Here is a 24,172-nt window from a genome sequence, read left to right as displayed (position 1 = left end):
CCTGTTTGGCTTGGCATGCAGTCTTATGTGGCTGTGCCTGGCTGGGAGCTTCATGTGCGCTGGTTGGGATTTGGAGATCAAAGAAGACAGATGGCTCTTGAGCTCACTCTGAAGCATTTCCAGCAATGTCACTCTAATTTGAGGCGCTCTCTACCCTGCTGTTGATTTTTCCTGAAAGATGTATGGATTTGCCTCTTTGAGTCTTCTGTTCCTCTGTCAGATTTGGTTGAAGCTGGCTAGAGATTCAGAAGATATCAGGGCAGTCTCAAGAGGTCGGATGGGGATAGGGTTATCTTTAGTCTCATTTCCATGGGAAGCCAGGTTCACCAGAAGTGAAAGCCACAGAAAGGTGGCAAAGGGAGAATCATTTTATTCTTGCCTGTAAGAGGAATGATACGGGGCACTGCTCTTCTCAGGCTTGTTTACCCTGTCCTTACAAGAATTGCTAAATGCAAGTGCCAAAACTACCAGCTTGCTGGTGTGTAGCTTTGATTTAAGTTCAAGCTGAAAGCTTCTCACTGGTTGTCAAGTTTCAGAAAGGTGATGCATGTGAGCTGTTGAATCCTTTCTGAACTATATATGAAAAGGACGGTATCTTGGGTACAGAGGGCCGAAAGAAAGGAGGAGAAGCCTGGATGCACAGATCTTCTTTCTGTTCGGTTTTTGGTATGCTGGTCTCCCGTGTTTGGCCATGGCTCTACCATTTCCCTCCAGCGCATAACAGAAAAGTAGGTTTTGCAACATGAGAATCTGTTAAATGCCATGATAAACTTAGCTCTGGAAATTTGATTTTTTATTTCATTTTACAGTGCTTAAAGTTCTTGAGTTATGAACTGGAGGTGGGGGGAAGAATTGGAAAGGTACCTTGAGAGAGGTAGTCTTCTCCAGTATTCCAGTCTGAGAAAGGTGTGTGTTGGTAGGAAACGCTCCAGCATCCTCGTTTGTCTTGTGTATGGTTCTGACCCGTTGCTCACTGCTACACAGTGCAGAGTACACAAAGTGGCTGCTGAACAAGGGGTTTGTTGCTTTGACAGCTTCCTCTTGTTTGTAGATTTGAACGGTCCATGTTTCTGGAAGAGACTGCTGGACCGTCGGGCAGTCAGCTTGCCTTGGCAGGTCAGCATTACTGGTGGACTGCTTTAAGCAGAAATGAGCCTTGTGATTGAAAAGAAAAACACCAAGCCAGAAAAACAATTACTTTAAAAAATATTTGTCCCCCATTCCCTGGGAGAAGTTTGTTCCTGTCTTTGGCTTTCTCCTTACGTTTGGGAGGAGCTGCCGTTGTGGCTATTGGGAAGGTCCTCACTAGGAGTGAGGTTATCCACTTATGACAACTTGATTTGAGGACATGCTTTTCATTAATAGTTTACTGCTTGTGTGTAGCCAAGGGGCATGCCTCGGGTGGATAATTGGATTTGGAAGGGTAGTGTTTGTAGCAATTGTGACGCTTCTTGCTGTGAAGCCAATTTCTGCAGCGATGCAGCTGATACAACATTGGGGCAATCTGTTGCAGTGCCTTTGTTCCACAAATGTCTGACTGGTGTAAAAAATAACCACAGCAAGAGACTTTCCTCAAGAGCGCGCCTACTTCAAGCACAAGGAAGCAAAATCAAGATCTTGTTCTGTATCTAAAAATTCAAAACGTTTTTGGGAAAAACTGACAGAAGTGAAGCTCTACAAAGTCTTTAGCAGCTTACACAAATTTACCATGCACGTTCTTTTCTTAAGATCCTTTCTAACGTTCAGAAGGCTGTTTAACTGTGACCTGGAACCCTTTGTTCCTCATTTCTATTCTTATTAAATTAAAAAATGAGAAGTTGGCAGTAGGTTTTTACCCAGTTTATCTTGTTTACTGTCCATACATTCCTTGCAGGTACATTTTGTGACACTGCAGTCTGTGTTTCAATGTCTCAAGCAATCCAAGTCTTCTTGATTTTTCTTTAAAAAAGGGCACAAATTACTTCAGTACTCTTTAGATGCTCCATTATTTTATCCTAGTTGCTGATTCTGTTAAATTAATAGAGTTTCTGAATCTGATATGCCCTCAGACATGGAAATGCTAAATCAGCCTGACACACTTTGGGTGAAATCCAGGTCCTGTGCAAGTCGGTTTTAGCTTGTGGCTTCAGGAAGCCCTGAGCTTCTCAGGAGCTCTGATGCCCTTTCTGTAGCAATGTTCTTGTATCTCTCTGTGACATGCAGGTTATATAGAACTAAAACTACAATTATAACTAAGTGTGCTAAAAGTGACTACTAAGAACAGCATATGTGATGCAGAGGATAATGCTTTCCCTCAATCTGTCTAATGATGTCAAAGAATAAATAAGGAAAGTGTTATATATTATTTTATATGCATGCGGTGTTGAGATTTTCAGTACCAGTCCACTGTTCACTGTTTAACTCGCGCTTTGTTTTTGTCCTGGTTTTGGCTGGGATAGAGTTACTTTTCTTCCTAGTAGCTGGTACAGTGCTGTGTTTTGGATTTAGTATGAGAGTAATGTTGATAACACTCTGATGTTTTAGTTGTGGCTGAGCAGTGCTTACGCTAGACAAGGACTTTTCAGCTTCCCATGCTCTGCCAGTGAGGAGATGCACAAGAAGCTGGGAGGGGGCACAGCCAGGACAGTTGATCCAAACTGGCCCAAGGGCTATTCCATACCACAGGGCGTCATGCTCAGTATAGAAACTGCGGGGAGTTGGCCGGGGGGCAGCGATCGCTGCTTGGGGACGGGCATCAGTCAGTGGGTGGTGAGCGGTTGCATCACTTGGGTTTTTTTGTTTTCCCCGGGTTTTGTTCCTCTCTCTCTCTCCTCCTCTTGTTATTTTCTTTTTCATTACATTATTATTATTATTATTAATAATAATAATAATAATAATAATAATAATAATAATAATAATAATAAATTTCAATTATTAAACTGTTCTTATGTCAACCCACGAGTTCTCTTACTTTTGCTCTTCTGATTCTCTCCCCCATCCCCCTGGGAGGAGGGAGGGGGAGCGAGCGGCTGCGTGATGCTTCGTTGCCGACTGGGGCTAAACCACACCAGTCTCCCTACTGGTGGTGCTTGTCTGGTCAGTACAGCGGTGCTGATTTTCTGCCATGGTTACAGGGACTGCTTTTTGTGCTTCCTGCTCTTACCTTTCCTGTTGCTGTTCTGTGTCTGGCCTCGCTTCCCCAACTCTTCCCTTCGACTGCTGAAATAGTCTCTGTTCCCACGCCCTCCTTAGGAGAGTGGCTCCTGGAGAGGGCCAGGTCTGATAAGGAGCACGTTGCCTTCGGTCACCTTGCACATGTTGAGTTGTTGCCCTACTTGCTTGCTTTGCTTCATTTTCCTACACTTTGCTGTCAAGGATCATTTTCGTCCTCCTCTTCCTACCAACAATACACAACATACAGTATAGGAGTGAGCTGGGCTCCATCTGCTTCTCAGCCCTATGGGACTTAGCAGCTGCAGTTTGGCTTTCACCACGCTAAATGATCCACAGAATGGCATAGGCTTCAGGGTGATTTCATAGTGTTTTGAGGACTGGTTTCTGTCTTGGAATAAAATGTTGGAGGTTGTAGGCTTACAGGCATTTGGACACGTTAAAATACAAGTTGAGGGATGGACTGGCTCAGCCTTACCTTGGATGTTTGGGCAGCATTGTGTAGGGTCTCGACGCTGTTCTGGTGTGCTAGAACACAAATGTGCTTTATGGAGCATCAAATGCACCAGTGAAGTGGTGGGTGCTCAAGCAACTTCCCAGGCTCTGCCGGAGCTACGTGAATCGTGTCTGTTGTGAACGGGAGATATCTGTCAGGTTACTCTGTCAGAGGTTGGAAGAAGAGGGTCTCTGCTTTTGAGGGGTTTGGAACCCAAAGGCTCTGTTTCCTCTTTGGAGGGTATAGAGGAGAGCACCCCTCACCTCTGCTATACTGCTTGCTATGTATAGTTTTTCTCAGCCACATATCAGGATTGTCAGTAAAGCTGTCAAGAGAACCTTTGACATCAGCTTCATAAAGTGAATATCATGTTGGAAATTGCCTCAGGTAATTAATTAATTCTTCTGTAAATAGAAGGCTTGATATGCATCAATGGTGCTATGGGATGTTTCTCAAGAGGGAAATAAACTCTCCAGCAGGGTCCATAGTGAGCAGTGAAGCACTCTTCGGATGCAGGAGACTCATTATCCTTCCAGTTTAATTCTACAAGGAAACAAAAATACAATCTTCATCTTGGCGGATGATATTACAGAGAAAGTACAGCTGTTGACAAATCCCTCAGGGACATGCATGTCAGCTTGAGAGCGTTCAGGTGAATACACATTCCTCTGGTTACAGGATAGAAGCAGCACAACCTACCCAGCCTGGCTGAGCACTGCCATGCCTCGTCGTGCATGGGGTCTTCAAGTTAGGAGCTGGTAGCACCGGACAGTCACGTCAGCACTGCAAGCAGTCTTCCGGCACTAAGTCCCAGAGTGCCTCTTTGCACGGGGTGTTGGAAGGAGAAGCCCAGAACATGGCGTGTTTCCTGCCTGTGGTGCTCTCCGGGCACCAATAAGGCTCGCAGTGGTGCTGGTGGAGCTGGCCTCCCATCCGGCAAGTTGGGAGGATATCATCTGTATGGCATATTTGCTTGCTTTCCAGCACATGGCCTGGATAGATATTCCCCAAACTATTTTCAAAGCAATCTTTTTAAGTCAGTGTTAAAATTGTTTCTCGATACACTGGTAAACACAGTGTTTTTTCAGTGATGTTTTAATTGGATTTGATTAGCACAGAGGAGTCAGTTCCTTTAAAATAAAACTAATATATTTATGGATTTCAGCTGGTTAGAAGGAGTATAGAAAGAAAAAAAAATCCTGCTTTTTATTGCTAAAACTGTCTTCTCCACTGACTCTTAGGTTTGGAGGGGCACTTTGGCTCGTCTTCGCTATAAGAGGACAAAGGCTGCCCTCACGATACTCAAATATTACCGCCGCTACAAAGTGAAGGCCTACATCCATGAGGTTGCCCGACGCTTTCACAATGTGAGGCTAATGAAGGATTATGGCAAGCACGTGCAATGGCCCGCTCCACCGAAAGTGCTGCGCCGGTTTGAAGAGGCACTCCAGACCATTTACCATAGGTACAAAGAAAACCTCTTGTCTTTTCAGTCTAACCGAGAGGAGTGAACAGCTACTGCTTGTTCCATAAAAGTTGGAAAAATGACTGAAGAACATTAACTGGACGTCATAGATGAAGATGTCAATGGCTTTTGGTACCCTTGACCAGGCAAATAACGATTCTGTTTCAAAGATTTAGTCAGGATGGACATTGTATTTTCTTCCTTGGCCCCTTTCTGGTTGGTTTCAAAAGAAAAGAGCAGCTGCTGTTAAGATGGGGGGAGAGAAAAGGAGTCTTTTTGACTTCATCTAGACTTCTTATAGTAAGCAGTACTTTTCTGCAATAGAATAAGCAATGTTCTACTACCTACCCATATTCTATGTGCAAAAGAGGTATTTTATACCCTTATTACAACCTCCTAATATGTAAAAGCTAGTGACTTTTTCTCTAGTAAGTTGTAGACAAAGAAGTTACAATTCCAATTTGAAAAATGATGACTTCTGAAAGTCACTGAACAAGAGAAGTGTTGGCTGGATAGGGCCTCTAGAGATCTCCAGTCCAGCCATCTGCTTGAGGGGGGATTACCACCAGCACTAGATCAAGTCAGCCTTGTTTTTTTCCCTAGCTGTCTCTTGAAAGCTATCCGCAACCTATGTGGGCAGAGTCCTGCTTTCTATATAAGCTCAGTTATCATAACTACAAAATTTTAGTTGCTAAAAGACTTCTTGTAGCATTAATCTTGGAGACGTGATGTTGCTGCTGAAGGCTGGAGTGTGGTGCGGAGTAATGGATGGGCTACCCTCCCCTGTTTCATGTTACAGTTGGTTAGGTTTCAGTTTTAGGGCCAAATTCAGCTATAAAAGGAGAATGATGTTGTAAATGAGACAAAAAATGGGCTTGCAAAAACTTTATTGCAAACAGATGTGCCAGTAGTTGACTTCTGGGTACGGGACGGGGACTATACCAGCCAAGACAAACTATACCAGACAAACTTGTTAGGAGTCGGAGATGATATGTGACTTTAAAATGATAGCTGATGTTTCCAGCTTTATGAATGCAATGGAAGGACTTCTTTTGCCCTTGACATCTACAGTCTAGGGGTGCCCTTGTTGTGCTGATCTGGCAGAATTAGTCCTCATAGTGCATGGTACAGACTGTGGAACTGATTCAGGCATTTTGCGGCAGGTGGAGAGCAGGTGAACTCATCCGGAGCGTCCCACCAGAAGTCCTACCTCAACTGAGGGCCAAGGTTGCTGCCATGGAAGTGCTGAAGGGTCACAGAGCTGATATTGGCCTACAAAGAGCATGGGAGGGGAATTACATCGCACTGGTGAGTACAAGTGAAGTGATCAATGCAGTGGCTTAGGGCTTAGGATGCTAAAAGGGTGGAAATTTGAAAAAGTGACTGTTTCTTAGGAAGGAGAAGTACTTTGAAATTTCCTCTGTAAATGGGTTTCTATAGTTTCAGAGTCTTTGACTTCTAGGAGTGATTTTTCTGAATGCTAAGCTTAGCTTGAGCATGACAAGCAGCATTAAAAGATAATGAGTAATGCCATCAGTTGGCTCTTCAAATGGTGAAAGCTAGGAAAGAAGTCAATGCAAAACTAAAATTCTAGATATAATGGGATGTTAAGAAATAGCATAAAATGAAAGAGGACAAAGAAATTCTCTCTAGGCAAGTTGCATTGCTTCCTTTTACTCCGTCCTTCCTTTAAGCATTTTGTTTTGTTAAGGCTTTTTTTCAGAAAGCATAATAAAACTCCAGATGCTCTGCTGCTCTTCAATGAGGCAGAGACTGGGGGAAGCCTTTGGACGAGGTGGTGCAGCTGCAGTCCTCTCTGGCCTGCCGTGACGTAATGCAATTACTTTCTTCAGTAAGCAAGAAGAGTTATGTGCCTGTCTTTGCTCTTTCAGAAACCAGATAACCCTCAGACCACGGGCTCTTTCATCCCTGTTGCCAATGAGCTGAAACGGAAAGACAAGTACATGAACGTTCTCTTCTCCTGTCACGTCCGCAAGGTAACCAGCATGTGCGTGGTCTGCAGATACATGGGCTGGGTGGGGAAACTTCTTGTGGTCGAGGTGAAATCTTGGGAAGCCAAGGGCGAGGAGGTAATCCTGGAGATGCTTTAACAGATGGCGGTCCAAAGCCATCCTGTTTCAGTATCAGTGATTTTTTGATGGGTACATAACTCTGAACCTATTGCACCAGAGGGTGCTTGGTTTGAGTGGCTTCTGTGGCCCCTTCATGTCGGAGGCATGAATAAATTCACTTGATTCTGTGTAACTGGTTTGGATCTGACTTTTTTCATAGCAGAATGGTTTTTTTGTTAAATTGGTCAGAAGGTTTAAAAAACTAATTAGAAAAATGTGCTTGCGTAATTTTTTATGGGTAGTTCGTAATGATCTAAATGATGCTGGTTTTAAATGTCTGTCAGGAGAGAATATTTTGAATTTTACAAAGCCAACAGACAAAAACAATTTCAACAGCAGGCCGGGGCTGCTGATGTTCAAGTGTTTTTAAGAAACTGTATATTCTTTTTATTTCTAAAAATGTCCTATTGCAGTTGGTCCCCACTTGCCAGAAGTGGAGCATATGCATGATTATTTTTTATCATTCTGCAAATATTATATTTAACAGTAACAACAAAATTCATTTTGCAGCATAAAATCTCACTTTATAACAAAACTTCATTGCTAGTGGTAGTGAGTTATATATCATTCAACAGTGATTTGTGTATATAAAAATAGAAATCTCTTACTGCTTTCCAAACAAAAATATTTCAGTGGAGTATTCTGTCGCTTTTTGCACGTTCTCTTTAAGAGCATGATTCGCTAGCTGAATGAGCGGTTTGAGTGAATATTGATTTATGTTGTTAGGATTAAAGGAGGATGGGGAGAGTCTGGGTCCAAACCTCCTCTTTACAATCTTGCAGCAGTTTGGCTGGAACCTCTGTTAGGGACAAAGAGATAAAGGAGAATTTCCCCCTGGCTTTTTTCACTTTAGGCTGACAACAAAATAATTCCTCTTCTAATTCATTTAATGAACTGGTTCCAAATTGTTGCTGTTTCTAGCTAAACTGGAATAATTGTAAAAATACAAGTTTCAGTTCTTAAAGATGTGATTATAGGAATTGTTGTTTTGAATGGGAATGGAGTGATGGTGAGGGGAATTACTCGGGGTGCGGAGGGTGTATAGTACGTGTATACCTGGCGTGCAAGTTTAATTTTGCTCACTGTTATGCAACTTTTAAGCTTTTAAGTCCTTATGTTTCTCTCGCTTGCTCCTGATTCAGCTTTGAAGGACAATCTCCTGTGCAAGCATAGGGGAAAGCAGCTTTCTGAAGCACAGACCCATACCTTATCCTGTTCAGTAAGTGCAAGCACAGAGCTCCTACCTTTAGGCAAGTGTCTGAGCAGTTCTTTTTTGTTTATGGTGTATGAAGAAATCCTTGAGCATACGAACGGGCCTTGTTTCTATACATCCTGTTACTGGGTTTACTTGCTGGAAAAATCCATTTTCTGCTGGGGTTTGTTGCATTGGTGTCCCAGCACTTCAGTAATAAAAGCAGTCTGGAGGTGGAATAGGTGTTACCTATCATAAAGTGGATTTCTTCCTGAGCCTGAAAGGTTACTGTCAGTGCTCTCAGAGGTGAAGAAAGCTTTAGCTTACCATCGGTGCTTAAAAAAAGTAGCTGAGCTGAAATCAGAAAATACTGCAGAGACTGTGAGGTTATAGACTTGTGGTCTTGTGGTTTTTAAATTACCTTGTAACTTTTTTGATCTTTTTAAAGGTTAAATTGTTGGTCACTTTCTTCTATGAGAGAGGTCAGGCTTAATCCTCCGCTTGCCTGCTTAGTTAGGGATACCTTTGCATGGCTTTCGAAATCATCAGTAAAGGAAGCACCCGCACGAGCATGGCAGTACCATATGTAGGGGCAGCGACAGCGGGGCTGGGGTAAGACAAGCTGACCTGCAGCTGCCGACAGAGAAATGCGCACAGAGCCGTGGGTGACGGGTCAGCCGGCACGGGGGAACTGCTGCTCATCCACAACCCGGCTGTGCCTGAGTCTTTGAGGTCGTTAATACTGTTTCTGGTCTTCATTCTTAAGGATCTCTGTTAGACAGAAAAAATATAGCTAAATTTAGTGAAAATGCAGCATCTCCTTTAGAAAAAGGATGGTCTTAAAGAAGCAGATAGGAGCACCTCTCCTCCGACAAATGGATAAAATCATTTCAGCATTGCTGTTGAGGGCAAAACTGCAACTCTGTAGGATCTTTAATGATGTGTGTAAGCCTGGTGATTTCAGGACATCTTCATGTTTAAACTCAAAAGCAGATGACCCCTTTCAAATCCATGCTTGGATGTAGTATCTTTTTGAGTGAACCATTTGTCTTCCTTCTTCTATGGACAAGAAATGTCCAGGCAAGCCTGAAGTGAATGAAGGAGAGAAGAAAAATAATCCTGAACTTTGAAAGCTAACAAGACAAAGATTTTACGTTTCAAGATTTACCATTTCCCTTTCCAACCAATGCACTTCTTTAGGTAATCTATTATGCCTTAAATTTGAACATCTGATTTGCAGACTAAGCAACAGTGAAAACTATTGTAGAGCCTGTGAGCGACTCCGTGCTTTGACTACAAGAGCACAGTCTTTACCCTGAAAACAGCATTAGCCTTCTTTTACTCTTCACATAAAACAATTTATATCCTAAGCTGTCTTTTCAAAGTGAAGGTGTTTCTTTTATCAAAAATACAAGCTGTAGCATTCTGCCTCTTACCCAAAAAGTAACAGCAGTCTGAGGGTCAGCCTTCAGTGCTGTGGGGTGGGGGGAATTTCTTCTGATTGCTACATTCTTCCCTTTTCTTTTTTAAAGAATAAATAAATAAAATAATGAAGTTTCTTCCTTTTATCCTTCTTTAACTTCCCCATGTCATACCAAATGCTGTTTGCACAAGTGTGGCCCTTGGTGTTAGCACGTGCAGGCTGTCTTGGTGGTCAGAGCATTTGGTCAGAACCAAATGGTTCTGTGGTCAGAACTTTCACTGCAGGGAGGTTTGTCGAATTTCTTACACTAAACCTGGTTTGTTGTAGATTTGCACATTGGCTGTTACTGTTTGTTTCTCAGCTGAAATTTGGTTCACACGAAGGTTTAGCAGGGGACTGAAGAGTGAGTTGTAGGAATGAAAATGTAATTAATTACCAAGTGATTTCATTGCTTCCCTTAAATAATACTCTTTAACAAAGCGTCAGTCCACGGAATAAGGTTGCTCAAGTTCATTCGTGGTATATTTTCATGATTCAGCTTATTTGAGGATTCTTGAGCCAAAAATGTGCTGGTCCCTTAGTCAGGCAGGAAGGTGTTACTGATAACGAGAGAGCACTTTGGTGAGTTCAGGTGAATGTGTTATTTCTGGAGCAGCATCAAACTTCCTTTGCGGCTTTCAGTGAGGTACCAAATCATCACGCCACATGTGAAGTAGTTCTTGACTGTCAACAGCAATGTTAGATGTCTGCTTTTCAAAATTTTCAGATAATTGCAGTCTAATACACTTCTTCCCTTGGAAAGAAAAGAAATTAAAAGGATAAGTACTGGGCAGCTTGAATAGACACAAGTTAAGCCTGGACTTCATGTGTTTAAAAATGTTTATGTATAGAACATATCTTATGTATTTGCTAACCATTAAATTCTTTGAGACAGATTTTTTTTAGCTGATGATTGACATTGTTCTAGTGAAGTCAAGGAAGTAATACCAACTCTCACCAGCCAGGGAACTGCTCTTGAAGTATTGATAACTGCCGGTAAAGTTTTCTTTAGCTTGAGTGCGTGGGGTCTTAATTTCAACAGCTTGAGATGAATAACAACGGGTGAATCTGTTTGGACCGAAGCTTTTATAGCTTTTTTAATAGAAGGTCTGTGAAGAGACTTTGAAGTCTTGCTGATGAGAGGTGCATGTGCTTGCTTTCTTGCAGTAGGTATAGGTAGAAGCAGGTCATTTCTGCCTATGGAAAAATACATCTTTTCTGAGCATTGTGGTGCTCTTCATTTTTTCAAAGGAAATTTTCAAGTTTTTTGCCTTGGGTAACCAAATGCATATTTCATGCATACCACCAGATTTTGTTGTATCACCTAGGAAACAACAGTTTCTCTTTTTTTTTTCAGAATAAGGCTTTCCTTCCCACTTTCTCCCTTGTCATTTGTGGCACCAAGCTCCCTTGAGAGGACCATCTCTTCCAAAGCCCAGTGCCCTGCGGTGTCTAGAGGCCCTGGCAGAGACCCGAAAAGCTCATTTGGAGGTTTTTCTGCTATAGCCTAGACTTTCATTTTTCCCCATAAGCTAGTCAAGAAGCTAAATTAAGACTGATTCACATTTGGAGTAACAAAGATATAAATAAAAAATGCCCAGAAGGTGCAGAGAACACAATGCTAGGAAGGGCTGTTCTCCGGGAGGGTATAAGCTGTATCTGAGAACATAAGGCTTGTCTCTACTCCTACAAAATCAAAAGAATAGTGGCATTTGCAATGGTGCTGGCATTTGTCTGAATCTTTTCTGTGCATGCTTCCCAATGTGACAGTTTACTTCTAAAAACACAGCATGTATTATTTACATAAATATGCCATAGATGCATGAGACACCTGAAGCAAAGCAATTGCTTGGAAAGAGCTGAAAAGGACATGAGTTCCAGGGCAGCAAGAACTTGCTTCTCACATAAGATAAGCGGCTGGACTTCCCCTTCAGTACGTCTCTAGCTGTTCAGCGGAATTTATTGTTCAGTGTGAACACTAAAAACAGTGGGTAACCACAAGAAAGAAGTGGAATTTAAAACACGCTTGCAGAACTACTACAATATTATATTGCCTTGCAAAAGCTGGGCATGCTTCCCATCCTTGCTTTCTGGGCAGCAGCTGCAGGACCTTCTGCGGTGGGGTGGCTCTGGTTGCACAGCTCGGTGAGGTCTGCTCCCTTTGTCACTGTGGGCTCCATGCTGGAGGTGAGCACGGACAACACGGAGGACGCTGAGATGGAAGCAACAAGCAGGATCATGGCAGTGAACAGGTGGTGTTGTCAGACTCTTTAAAAAAAATTAAATCAAAAAGACATGTTTGGGAACCATGGCCATGCAGCATCAGGTCTGAGGTCTGTGTGGGGCAGATCACAGCCTAACGGACTGGAGAAGCTTTTGCTTAAACTCCCCAGACATGGAGCGTGGTGTGCTGTAAGCTGCACAGCCAAATTACGGTTTGAGGAACCAGTGCTACTCTGCTCAAACAACTCAATGTGTAGCACCAGACACTCCTAACCTACTTTCTCTGGGCCATTCAGTGTTTCATAGCCTTTATTTTTTTTCTCCCATTCATCTGCTTCCTAAAATAATCCCAGTTATTCAGCATCTCTTCCTGTGAGATTTTCCAGGCCCTCAATCATTTTCTTTACTTCTCTGAACCATTATAGTCTCCATGTTCACCATCCTGGTGCTTCACACACTATTCCAAGCGAGACCATGGCACCCAGGACATTATTCCCCATGCTAGTCTTCACCGCATGCTAACGCCTTGCTTGTTTTCAGCTGCCTCGCCTGTTTGTGCCAAGATCTATCCAGAGCTGTCTAAAATCATCTTCAGTTACTTTTTCTGAGTTGGTGCCGTTAATTTAAAGCTGTCATGTAGCTCTCCAATTTGCATTTTTTGCCTTTATCTGCTCTGAACTTTGCCACTCTGCTGCCTGTTGACTGAGAATATTTGAGTTCTCCAGTTGTCTCCTGACTTCACCTAGGAAAATCCTATTTATGTTCATACGCCTCATCACGTCTCACCCTTGTCTACCCTTCTCAGTTGATTAATAAATATCTCTGTGACTGTGATACACCGATGACTCCAGCTTTGCCTTAGTAAAAAATACTTTCTACTTTGTGTCCTACTTTCTCACTTGCTTTTGACAAAACTTTGCATCTTGCCTAGTGACTCTTTAGTACCCAGCCTCTTGGGGTATCTGAAAGTCTAGGTGGCATCAGATGTTCTCCTTTGGTGTAGTATTTCCTGGACAAATTAATTGTAATGTTAGTGAGACGCATGTTTCCTCTGTGAAAACCCCACTTGCTGGAGCCTAACGTTACCAGCAGCCTAGAAGAATATTTGTGGTGAGTTGCGGTGGGATGGGGGGAGTTTAAATGATCTGTGTTTAGAAAGGAGATATGAATAAAGGCATGATCCCAGGGTATAAAACACTTCTCTGGAGAGAACATAATTTTATTTCCTGCCGTAACATGATCTTCCCACTTCTGTTTTTGTAAACAATCACACTAATTCCATAAGGTGTGGAATAGCGATTTATTATCTTCAGTCTTCCAGATCTTCCCCAGATCAGATGTTACTGTGAAGGTACAACATTTAGTATCTTGTATGCTTTGAATGAGTACATTTTTAATAACCAGCTGCATATTTTTACAATAATTTTCCAGAGGTGCTTTTGTGGTATTTGACAGCGGTTTTGGTGATTTAATTTGTCAGGTACTGGAAGGATGCTGTTGCTGGAGATCTCTTTGGTGGCCAAAAATAGACGTGAATTCAGAATGCCAGAATACCTAGAAAAAAGAGAAATTATGTCATTATATGACCACTGTACATGGCTTGCTGCTGGGCCCTGTCTGCTACTTTGCATCATTGGCTGGTGCTTAAATAATCTGTTCTCCCGTTGCTCTTACTACATAGAAACTGGATGCGTGAACCGCAACAAAATACTGGGACGTGGGGCTACGCACTTGGCTGTTTTCAGCTGTACTTGCTGAGGGGCTCACATATTGCCATCTTCCAACAGTTAATTTTTACCTTATCAGAACTGTTATGTATAATTGGTATTTAAAAAAAAAATGTTTTAGGGTTGATCCACACAAAAACCATAAGTATACTTCAAGACGGAGCTTGTTTTCCCCATACATTGAGTGCCTGGTTATGCAATCAGTATCCCGGGTGGATAGTATTTTGAGTTCAAATTAAAGTGAACCAACTTCTTGAGTATGCCTAAGATTATTCCATGAGGGTTGGGAGATATATATTCAGATAATCTCTGCTGCTCTTGACTGCCAGTGAGATTACAGGTGATAATATAGTGGTTTGCCTCAGCAGGCAACTAATGGTTCTTACTGAATTATAGCATGTATCTGTAATTGGTCTTAAATTTACAACTGTAGAGCCCAGTGACAACATTAAGATATTAAGATATTAATGTTTCCCAGTGGCGACACTAAGCTGTGTTTGCTGAACTACTAGAAACTGTCAGAATATTTCAGATCCTGTGAAGTCTATTTTCTTGGTAGCGTATGGGCTGATGAAATCGCGGGATGATTTCGCTGGGAAGGGACTTCTGGAGGCCTGGGCTCCAACCTCCTGCTCTGAGCAGGGCTAACGGCAGAGTTAGATGAGGTTGCTCAGACTCTCAGTTAGCTGAGTTTTGAAAATCCCCGAGGATGAAGGTGACACGACCTCTCTGAGCCCTGTCCCAGGGCTGCCACCCTCCGGGGGAGATTTTTTTCCCTTACGTCCAGTTGGACTTTTCTACTGCTGCATCTTCTGCCCATTGCCTCATCCTTTTGCTGTTCTTCTCCAAGAAGTCTAGCTCCATCTCCTCTGTACCCTACCTTTGTCAGAGGGTACAGTCATCTGAAGATTAAAACACCTTTGCCTCTTTTTGGAAGCCAGTATTAAAGTTGTTTGTAGTGCACTATGATTTTCTTAGTAGTAAGTATCTTACAGGAGTGGAGTGGGAGTCAGGGGACCAGAGTCCAGATTCCAAATAATCTGAGAATGGTACAAGCATTTAACAAAAAACAAAACAAAAGCTCACTCAGTGGTCAGTTAACCTCAGAGGTGCACAGATGCCTCTGGGTGCTTTCTTGTTTGGTCTAGAAGTTTGCTGGATGCTGTAGCTCTGCTCAACGTGTTCCCAGAATAGCCCTAGACACCGTAGTTGGACAGCAAGCTCCTGTTTTAAAGAACTTCTTTTGAGGAGCTTGAGCCCACCAGTGATCTGTAGACATCCTTGCCTTGAATACCACGTCGTAACAGAACACAAAGTCAAGTTAAAATATGGGTTGAGCGACGTCCACCTCTATAGAAGAACCTGCTGTACTCTCAGTACAGGTCTGGCACGTCTGAACTGATCTCATAGCTCGCTGCTGCTGAACAGAGCCGTCCTGTTTTCTTCCCCTGTTTATCACTACCCAGAGCCTCACCCTTTTTCCCTTGCCCCAGCTCTGATGCTCGTTGTGCCCTTCCCTCGCTAAGTTTATAAAAAGGGCAGATTTTTGTCAGGTTAACGAACTGATAGGGTTGATGAGCACCAGAGCTGGCTCGGGGTGTGGGGTTAGGACCTCCTGGAAGGGGCAACAGGACATTGTTCTCAATGGCAGTGAGCCTTTAGACCAGACTGGTTGTGCTCTTGCTCTGCCTTTCTTGCTTAGGAATGGAGAGGGGGGCGTTCAGTACTCCTTGCAGCCTGAGGGCACTCCAGCTTGGGTCTGCTGCTTGCCAAGAAATAACCTTGCCTTCCTCCCACCAGCTGGTTGCCTAGGTCCCAGCGTACAGGCTTGGCTCTCCCGGGCTCCATCTGGCCCATCCAGTCTCTTCATCCTTCTTGCAGAGTGGCACAACTTCAGCAAAACTGGTGGAGTGTGCCCATACTCAGCTAACACATCCGCTAACGGTCAGGGGAAGGGTGGCTGTCCAGGTTTTCCACATCTTGGGCAAGTTGCTTAGCTACGTCCAAGGCACAGATGTTTTAAAAGAGGGAAATGGGACCCACTCAAATTTAGGATGGGCCAAAGCATCTGCTTTCAAATGCCTCGGGTCTGGACTGTCACAGGCCCTGGTGACACCCTGTTTGGCTCTGCCGGGCAGGTATTCCGGGTCATGCTTTTGGGGTGACAAAGGCACGTGTATAATGTCGGAACAACAGCCACCTGCCTTGGCCTTGCTGTCTGCCAGCGGACAGGACGCAGGTTGAATGTTGCTAGGGAAAAGCATCTGTCCCGTATCTGATTGAGGCCGTGGGCTTTCCCGGGTTGCGCCAGCCCTGCTGGATAACTCTGGGAATGTTGCTTCTCCGAGACTGCGTTTCTCTATTTGTAAAATGGGATTACGGGGTCCATCTTCCCTTTTCACTGTTTCAAGATCTGTGGAGAAAACCTGTTTAAGAGCTATGTGAGTTTTGCATATTTACTGCTGCAAAGTTTTATTCTGCATGTTCTTGCAGTGATTAGTGGGACTGAAAATTTGCTTCTTTGCAGGTCAATCGCTTTAATAAGGTGGAGGACAGAGCAATCTTCATTACTGATCGACACCTTTATAAGATGGACCCTATGAAGCAGTACAAAGTGATGAAGACCATCCCCCTCTATAATGTAAGTACAAGGACGGGGGAATCTCATCTCGGGCTCTCTTAGTCATGGGCAGTGCATTTACTGTTTAGCTCCATTTTCATATCCATAAAATGGAAGAAAACCTTGGTTTACAATTTTTAATATATTTGATGTCTTTAAAACAGTTATAGTACAGTTATCTACAACACTGATGCATCATGTTAGCTTTTAATTTCAGTGCATAAAATACAAGCTAGAAACCAACCTGCTTATCACACTTTCTTCTGCTCGCTCTTTTATTTTGTTTTTTATTTGCTGTGCGCCGCAAGATCTTGGCCCCATAAGGGGGTTAGCATTTCACAGCAGCTTATAACACAATTTCTGTGTCTCTGGGGGTTCGTTTGATCCTTCGTGTCATGTTTGAATTTTTTTAATTTTATATTTGTTCATGTTTAATGTAAATCTTATCAAAGCTAAATTCGGGATTATAGGGAGGTTTCTGGCCTTTGGGGTAGCAGAGTTTAGCTGCCAGTGACAGAGCAGCAGATTATCACTGGTAGGAAGGGGGATGGGGGAAAACCTCATCTTAGCTCTTCAGCATCCTGGAGTGTGGATTCAACTGCTTGTTTGTTTTCCTCAGCCTGAGGTAACACTACGACGGTTATCTTAAACCTACAGAACTTGCCTGGGTTGCTTGGAAATGTCGTACACAAATTTGTTGGGACGTTTGCATTTGGAGAAATAATAAATCTGGCAGCCCCATATTGCTAAAACAGCAGCGATGGGATTAGGGTAACGGTAAAATCTAATCTGCAAATGTGGAGTGAATGATTAGCTCAGACTGCATCCATAATGTTGGTTTTATAGCTCCTCTTCTAACCTCCTTGCTGGTGATCCACCTGAGCTGTGCACCGACCACCCACCGCAGCGTGTGCGTGGAGCAGTGTGCTCGTCTCCTTGTTTGCTTGCCCTAGTAAGAGCATTCGCTGTAGCAAAGCAACGTCTCCATGGCAGTGTCTCTTGTTTTGAAGAGACGTTACTGCCAGGGAGTTAGCAGCTGCACGTCATTTTCCTCAGTTGATGGGCTGTTCTACTGACATTATCTCTTAATTGTGCAAAATGAAATTGTCAGCAGATTACGCTGCTAAATGGCTGGCTCCTGCTTGTGCAAACCAACTTGCTCAAATACACAGAGAGTCTAAGCAGAGTGTTTTTCCTAGGTGGGTGGGTTTTTGTGAAGTATCAAGGTGAACTCAGGTGGACAAGGTGGAATTTTGTCTATTGCAATTTCTCGCTATTAGTTTTCTGCACTCTTACCTTATACAAAATGGCTAGGCCACTTCAATGCACTTACTACATTAGTAATTACAGGTAAATCTGTATTTATCACAGCTTTAGAAAAATGTCTGCTTTACCTGTGTGTCTGATGGACACCTGTGGAGCTTGTACATTCATGTAACAGCACAAGACCAGGTCAGTGTGTTGGTAGCCTGAATGTTTTCCTCTGAAATCCTTAATGCCTTAAAAATTAAAGGAGGCGAGCAAGTCGGATACAATTTGTAGGTTGCCTATAGAATATCTGTTACTTAGAAATGTCCGTAATTATTGGTTTTTTTCACGAAACACAGATGTCTAAAATAGAGCATCCATTCAGACAGAGTGCTGTAGCGCAGGCTGTGTGTTGGCTGGCTGCTTTGCATTTCCTCTGGCAGCAAAACAGTTAATGGTCTGTGCATATAGGTCTCTTGCTCTTAGAATACGTAAATTTCTGTAAATATAAATCAGCTTTATTTGTAGATCTGCAATTATTCCCTTTAGCAACCTGCCACAAGGCTTCTTGACTGAACAGTTTCCTTGACCTGAGCAACTGTGAAGTGGTCCTGGAGTACTTGCACAGGAGGGACGGATCCAAAAGACCCTTCACTGACTCATACAGGTGTCAGAAAAATATTCCAGAGTGGAAGTTTGATGAAAGCTACCACTGGTAAATGCTGTAGTGATGAATTTCTGCTCTGTTGGCCACAGCCTCTCCTCTTACCTGCTTCTCGTGCACTGTGGTCCTGGGGAACAGTAGAAAATCTGCACGTACGCACCAGGATTGCACCATGGTGCTAGGGCGTGCTCACTGATCCTGTTGATTTACTGCTGACCCCTCTCTGCGCCGCAGGAAGAGGGGAGAGGAGGAGAGAGTTTGGAAACGTATTTGGTTCATACACAGTACATGAAATACTTGTATTTCTTTTGCCAGGATTTCTTAAATTGAACTCTGGCAAATGGTTAATGCTATAATGCAGTTGTTTTTTCCTTTTTGTAGTTATGTTTTATATTTTGTTACTTAATGATTTGAATAGGCGTTGTCTTTCACCTCTTGAGCTGCCTTGCGCACTCTCTCTCGTTTTTCCGCATGCCCGATCCCTTCTTGTGTGGAAACCCTTTTACAGCGTACAGGGAGGTGGTGTAAGGAGCCAGTTAGTGATACAGAGATTCCTTCCCTTTCGGGGAAAGAACAATTGTTTGAACTGACACGAAGATTTTTGAGAAGCAGATGGATAATAATTACAGCAGTCTTGATGTATATCGGCGTATCAGATACGTCCTGCTAGAAAGGTGCGCGTGCACTGGGGAAGGTGGATTGCCCTTCCGATATGTAAAGGTGAACCCAGCTGAAATTCGCCCGCCTGTTAGCCGTGCTGCTTGCCATCAGCGTTTCGAAAGCACCCTATCAACACGGCAGCATCCTCAGGGATGGTGTTTCCATGGAAATCTCACTGGAGACAGTCAGCTGATGTCTGTTACGACCAGAAACTTGTTTTCAGCTGAAGAAATCACACTACAGTTCCCCATCTCCTTTACCTATGCTTACATGTAAATGGTTTAAGCGTAGCCCGTAACGCGTGCCTGCTCGGGTCCCAGGCTCCGCGTTCTGTTGTTTTGTGTCCTGTGTGAGGAACACGTAATGCTGTGCAAATGATGACAAAGCAATAACTTTCCTTTCAACCCTGACTATTTCGCTGGATTGAGATGATACTTTGGGGGATTTTCTGTGTGCAGGCGTTCTGGCAGTTGCCTCAGAAGTACCAATATGCAATTATCTTTTTGTTCTTACCTGGAGAGAAAATAAACAGATAATGGCAGAAGGGAATTAACAGGCGACTGAGCAGCAGAAAGGATCTTGCAACTACCTTTCCCAGTACAGTGGTGAATACAATAAAGGATGTTCTGTGGATCCTGAGAATTTTTTCCTGATCTTCAAGCAGAGCTAATATTAGTGTTTGTAAATACTGAGATAAGCACCTCCTCTGAAACTATTTCTTTTGTGTTATATTTATTTGTTCCGATAGTCTTATGGGGAGGGGTGAAATAGGAAAATTTTGAAGGGCTCTTGGACTTTTAACATGGTTCTGTTGAATAATTCATGTTTAAATAGGCTTTTCAAATCTGGATACTTCAACTTGCTCATCTTTCACACTTGGTGCACATTTAAAACCTCGATGGCAGCCGTCCCTGTGGTGCTATTGTGCTCACAGGATGTTATTTAAGCATGCAAATTAATTTTAAGGGACGCTATAAACCCAGGCAGCTGTTAATGTCTGTGCATGAAGTGTAGCTTGTTTTTAAAGTATTTCATAACCTCAAAATAGTGTGAACAGCAGAGAATAAACTCCACCTGTGCTGGGTATACGTAACTGGTAGCAGGAGGTCTCTGCTCGGTGTTTAAAATATCAGCAATTGTGTAGTGCAGACAGGCTGTTGTACTGTGATAATAAGCCAACAAAATACGAGTGATTCTAAACTTGTGTAGTGTTTTATCCAGAAAATCGGGCATAGACTGCACTGCTGTATGTTGGTTGTAGCGTGCTTTTCTGGGACGATGCTGCTGTCTGGTATGTGTTAGACATCCAGAGCTGGAGCAGGTTTCTTGGAAATAATACGTTGTGACTGCTAAACCACACGTACGGATCCAGACTGTTTCTGAATATGATTCATGCTTCTGAAAGGAGTGAGTAGTCTCCAGCTCGATTGGTGCTAATATCCTTTCCAGCACAGGCAGTGGGGTTACACAGAAGGCTTTTTTCTTTAAGGAGGGAATAATGAGACTTTAATTTCCACAGAATGGTATATTGGTGCCTCTCACTTTTAGGAGAATGTGGCTTCTCTCTGCAAATCTCTGGATGACTCAAAGGGGTCGTGTAGTCCTTTGGTGGACAGGGAAGGTCTGCTCTATTCTCTCTCTGTACTTATCATTCTTTTGCCTTTCTCTCTCTTTTTCTTTAATTTTATTTTTTTTAGCACTGGTTTGTTAAACGTACTTGCCTCTTCAACTTTCTTTTACCATCCTTATATTTTGTTTCCCCTGCACAGATTCATTTTTTGCTTTTTCTAAGATTCATCGGAATAGCCTGTGTACCCAGATTGCCATTGCCACTCCTAAAAATTTCCTGCTTTTGCTTTGTGAGACGATGAGGACAAAGCTTTTAATATGCCAAGCAGCAGTTACTTAACAGACAAAAAAACCCACCAACCAAAACCCCACACCTTTTTATTTTGTCAGAACAGCAAGACCATAATCCATGCCTAAATACTGGAATCATCATGGCTTTGCAACTTTTATTCTTCATCAAGATGTTTAGGCTTTCAGTAAACTTCATTCTTACGTTATCTGCGTATCATTGCGTTCCCAGTGCTGCGTATGTGAATTTGAAGACGGTTGTTGGCCATACTCATGGTTATTGTTGGTTTCCTTTGAAAAGAAATAAAAGCAGGCTTGTGGCTCTGCCGCTGAGCGATGTGGTGTCATCCAGTGTGAGATTTTTGGGAAAGCAAGCTTCAGCGGTTAGAATTCCACCCGCTGCGCTCTTTGGTGGGTGGCCCATGGTATTGGGTAGGCAGAAGGGCACTACAGTAACACGGGACAGTGCTGCTTGGCAGGAGTTGCTCAGAGTGAACCCAGTCTAGACGGTAACATTTCCTCGCACCTTTGAGACCGTTGACTTCCAAAAAAACCACGTTGTTTCACCTTGACTTTTTCAGCAAGTGTGAGGACCGGCACACTGCCATTGCCCTGCGCTCGCTGGTAGAGGTAGATGTTGAGAGCAAGCACGGCATCCTGGAGAGGAGAGAACTAGCCTGGTGAGTAGCAAAGATATATCAACATATATAACATTGTTCTTGCTTTCTCTTCACAGTTGATAGGATTGAGCGTCTCCAATGGAAAGGACCAGCTCGTGGTCTTCCACACAAAAGACAACAAGGATCTCATTGTCTGTCTCTTCAGTAAAGAGCCCTCTAACGACAGCAGGATTGGAGAGCTGGTGGGAGTCCTGGCAAGTCACTTCAAGAGGTCAGTGTTGGGGATAGATTTTGTTGAAGACTCAGTCTAGCGTGCCAAATCAGATGCTTTCCCTGAAGTCATTTTGATGCCAGTCTTGCGCTTTATCTGTATTGCTTCACCCCATTACTAGGATACCAGAGCAACATTTTTTTCCTTGCATTTTTGGAACATGCTTTTTAGCTCCTGCTTTCCCCTTCTACCTTCCCTTTATGTGTTTGTTAGCGCATGGGTGCTTGGGGACAAATATCACTGAAGATGCATTTTGAGTGTGTCACAATGTCTCCTGAATGCTTCTTACAGTCAAACTCTTTACATGTAGAATTAAGATATAGCTATTCCTTTCCCAAATTGCTGCCTCTGCCCCCAGTATCAGTAGATGATTTATTGCTTGAGCTGTAAAATGTCATCTCTGTTTCCTGAAAATTGACTCTCGTGTAAATCATCGTGCAAAAGCTGACTTTTGGTGGACTGAACACTTAAGTGGTTATCTTGCATTGAGCTGCTTGTAGCTACAGGCTGAACTAGCAATAATCCCCTTTATACCGTAGGGCAAATTTGGGACTGTCCAGACAAGCATCACAGCAGTGACTGCATTGCAGGCACTCACATAAAAGTAACTCTGTAGAGAAATGGTGTGTGGAGTGAACAGGCCTTCAGAGTTGTTCCCTTACTCCTCCAGAACAGATTCTCATGAGGATTGATGTTGTTCAGCATCACATACAGCGTTGGCTTTTGCCATTCACAATATCATGCTCCATTTTTGACCCATAAAGAGGAATCTTTATAGGTAAATATTCATACAGAGCTACAAGTGGCAGGACAATGAGAGTGAATTTAAGTTACGTTAGATCCCTGGGTAAATTTTTTCATGAATTCAAGAAGAACATGCTGATTTAGCCACTTCTCACCACTGCTGGAGGTAGGTGCTAAGTTCATTTGAAATGAATTCTCAGCATTGGCATAGCTTGTTTTGGGAAATTCAGTGCTGAAAAGCAACAGAAAACATTCTCTGTTTTTGCTTTTACCGAAATATAGTTTAATTTCAAAGGTAGCTACTCTTGAAGGCTCAGGAGATATGGGTACTGTAAAGCAACACACTTCATTTCAGGAATCCTGTGAAGTAGCTGGAGTTCTTTCATGTCTGGCATGTTTTGAACACAGGTGACATCTTCTTGAGATAGCTGATGCTCTTCGGTGCCTTAACGAGTCTCTAATGTTGGGAAGAGCTGTGAAAAACCGTTGATTACACTCCAGATCCTGTATGTTCAGTGTTCTGACTGCCCTGGTTTGCTGTTCCTTTCGCTCAGATGTTACTATGAAGTACCCAGCCTTTTTGTCACGTATCCAGTATAGCTCAGTATGAGGCACATGTTCTTCCTTTTAAGAAAGTATATTGTGTGGCCATCAGTCTAAAATATTGCACCTTTCATATAACTATTGATTTTCAATTTCTTATACTGATTTAACAATGACATTTTATCTTTTAAAATAATTTGTTTTTATCTAATCACTGTCTGTAGTAGAATGGCAGTTCAATACTTTTATATGCTGTTTAATCTTCACTTAATACAATATTAACGTTTTTTTACTGCTTCAAATGACAACTCTCAGCACAGCTGGTTAAATGGGAGAGCTGGTCTAAAAGCCCCTTTTTCTCCAACATCTAATAAAAGTTACTGGTTTAACGGTAATGTACAGGAACAGCTCACATTTAATTTTCTAAATATCTAAATGTCATGGTTTCCCTCTTCAAAGCAATATCTATAAATCAAAATAAAAGGAAATATTCTTGTTTTCAGACACTTTCCATTTTCGAAGAGTAAAACAATCTTGTCAGTGAATGGGATTAGCTGACCCTTTGCTTGAGAGGCACTTTGGGAATTCCTCATTAAACGGGATTAGCTGAAAGTTGCCGTGTGCCTCATGGCAAGTGTCAGGTTTCTCTGTCCTGCCTGTCAGAAGGTGGTTGCTGTGAAAAGAAAGTGGATCCAGCAGTAAAATCTGGAGCCGGAAAGTTCAGTCGCCGGGTGACCCTGTAATGGGACTTCAGAGCTGTGCTCCACCTGGGACGTGGGGAGCAGCTTCCTTGGGTTACAGCGGGGTCTCACGGTCCCCTCTGAACATACAAAGTCGTTTCCAGCCATCTCGATGCCAGTCCTTAAACCCCTGTTACGAGGTTTTAGCAAGGGTAAGGTTGCACAGCTGCCCTTGGTTAGGTATAGTGCAGTAGGTAGTGATACTTAAATAGTTGTGTAATAGAATCCTGTAAAATTCTATGCCATTCTGTATTAGTGTGTAGGAAAGGTGAGGAGGCGGCTGGTGGTGACATCTGTGCTGAGGATGCCTAAACCTTCTAATTCAAGTGCTTTGTTTCAGTTTTTATAATTTTTCCAA

General features: G+C 42.9%; 1 protein-coding gene across 4 annotated transcripts in view; it reads left to right on the top strand.

Annotated features, from left to right (window-relative positions):
* MYO1D (myosin ID) overlaps positions 1-24,172 on the top strand; it is a 195,922-nt gene that overhangs the window by 114,208 nt on the left and 57,542 nt on the right. For 3 of the 4 annotated variants that reach the window (XM_072885932.1, XM_072885935.1, XM_072885933.1), the window contains exons 17-21: positions 4,888-5,111; positions 6,275-6,419; positions 7,004-7,108; positions 16,375-16,488; positions 21,633-21,787. In XM_072885932.1, the coding sequence (XP_072742033.1) occupies positions 4,888-5,111; positions 6,275-6,419; positions 7,004-7,108; positions 16,375-16,488; positions 21,633-21,787 (743 nt within the window). Of the gene's footprint in view, positions 1-4,887; positions 5,112-6,274; positions 6,420-7,003; positions 7,109-16,374; positions 16,489-21,632; positions 21,788-22,939; positions 23,493-24,172 lie in introns of those variants that run through there. The other variant, XM_072885934.1, reaches the window with a different exon arrangement.

Source organism: Ciconia boyciana, chromosome 22 (assembly GCF_034638445.1).
Source record: "Ciconia boyciana chromosome 22, ASM3463844v1, whole genome shotgun sequence".
NCBI classification, from domain to species: Eukaryota; Metazoa; Chordata; class Aves; order Ciconiiformes; family Ciconiidae; genus Ciconia; species Ciconia boyciana.
This window is presented reverse-complemented; position numbering and strand designations above follow the sequence as displayed.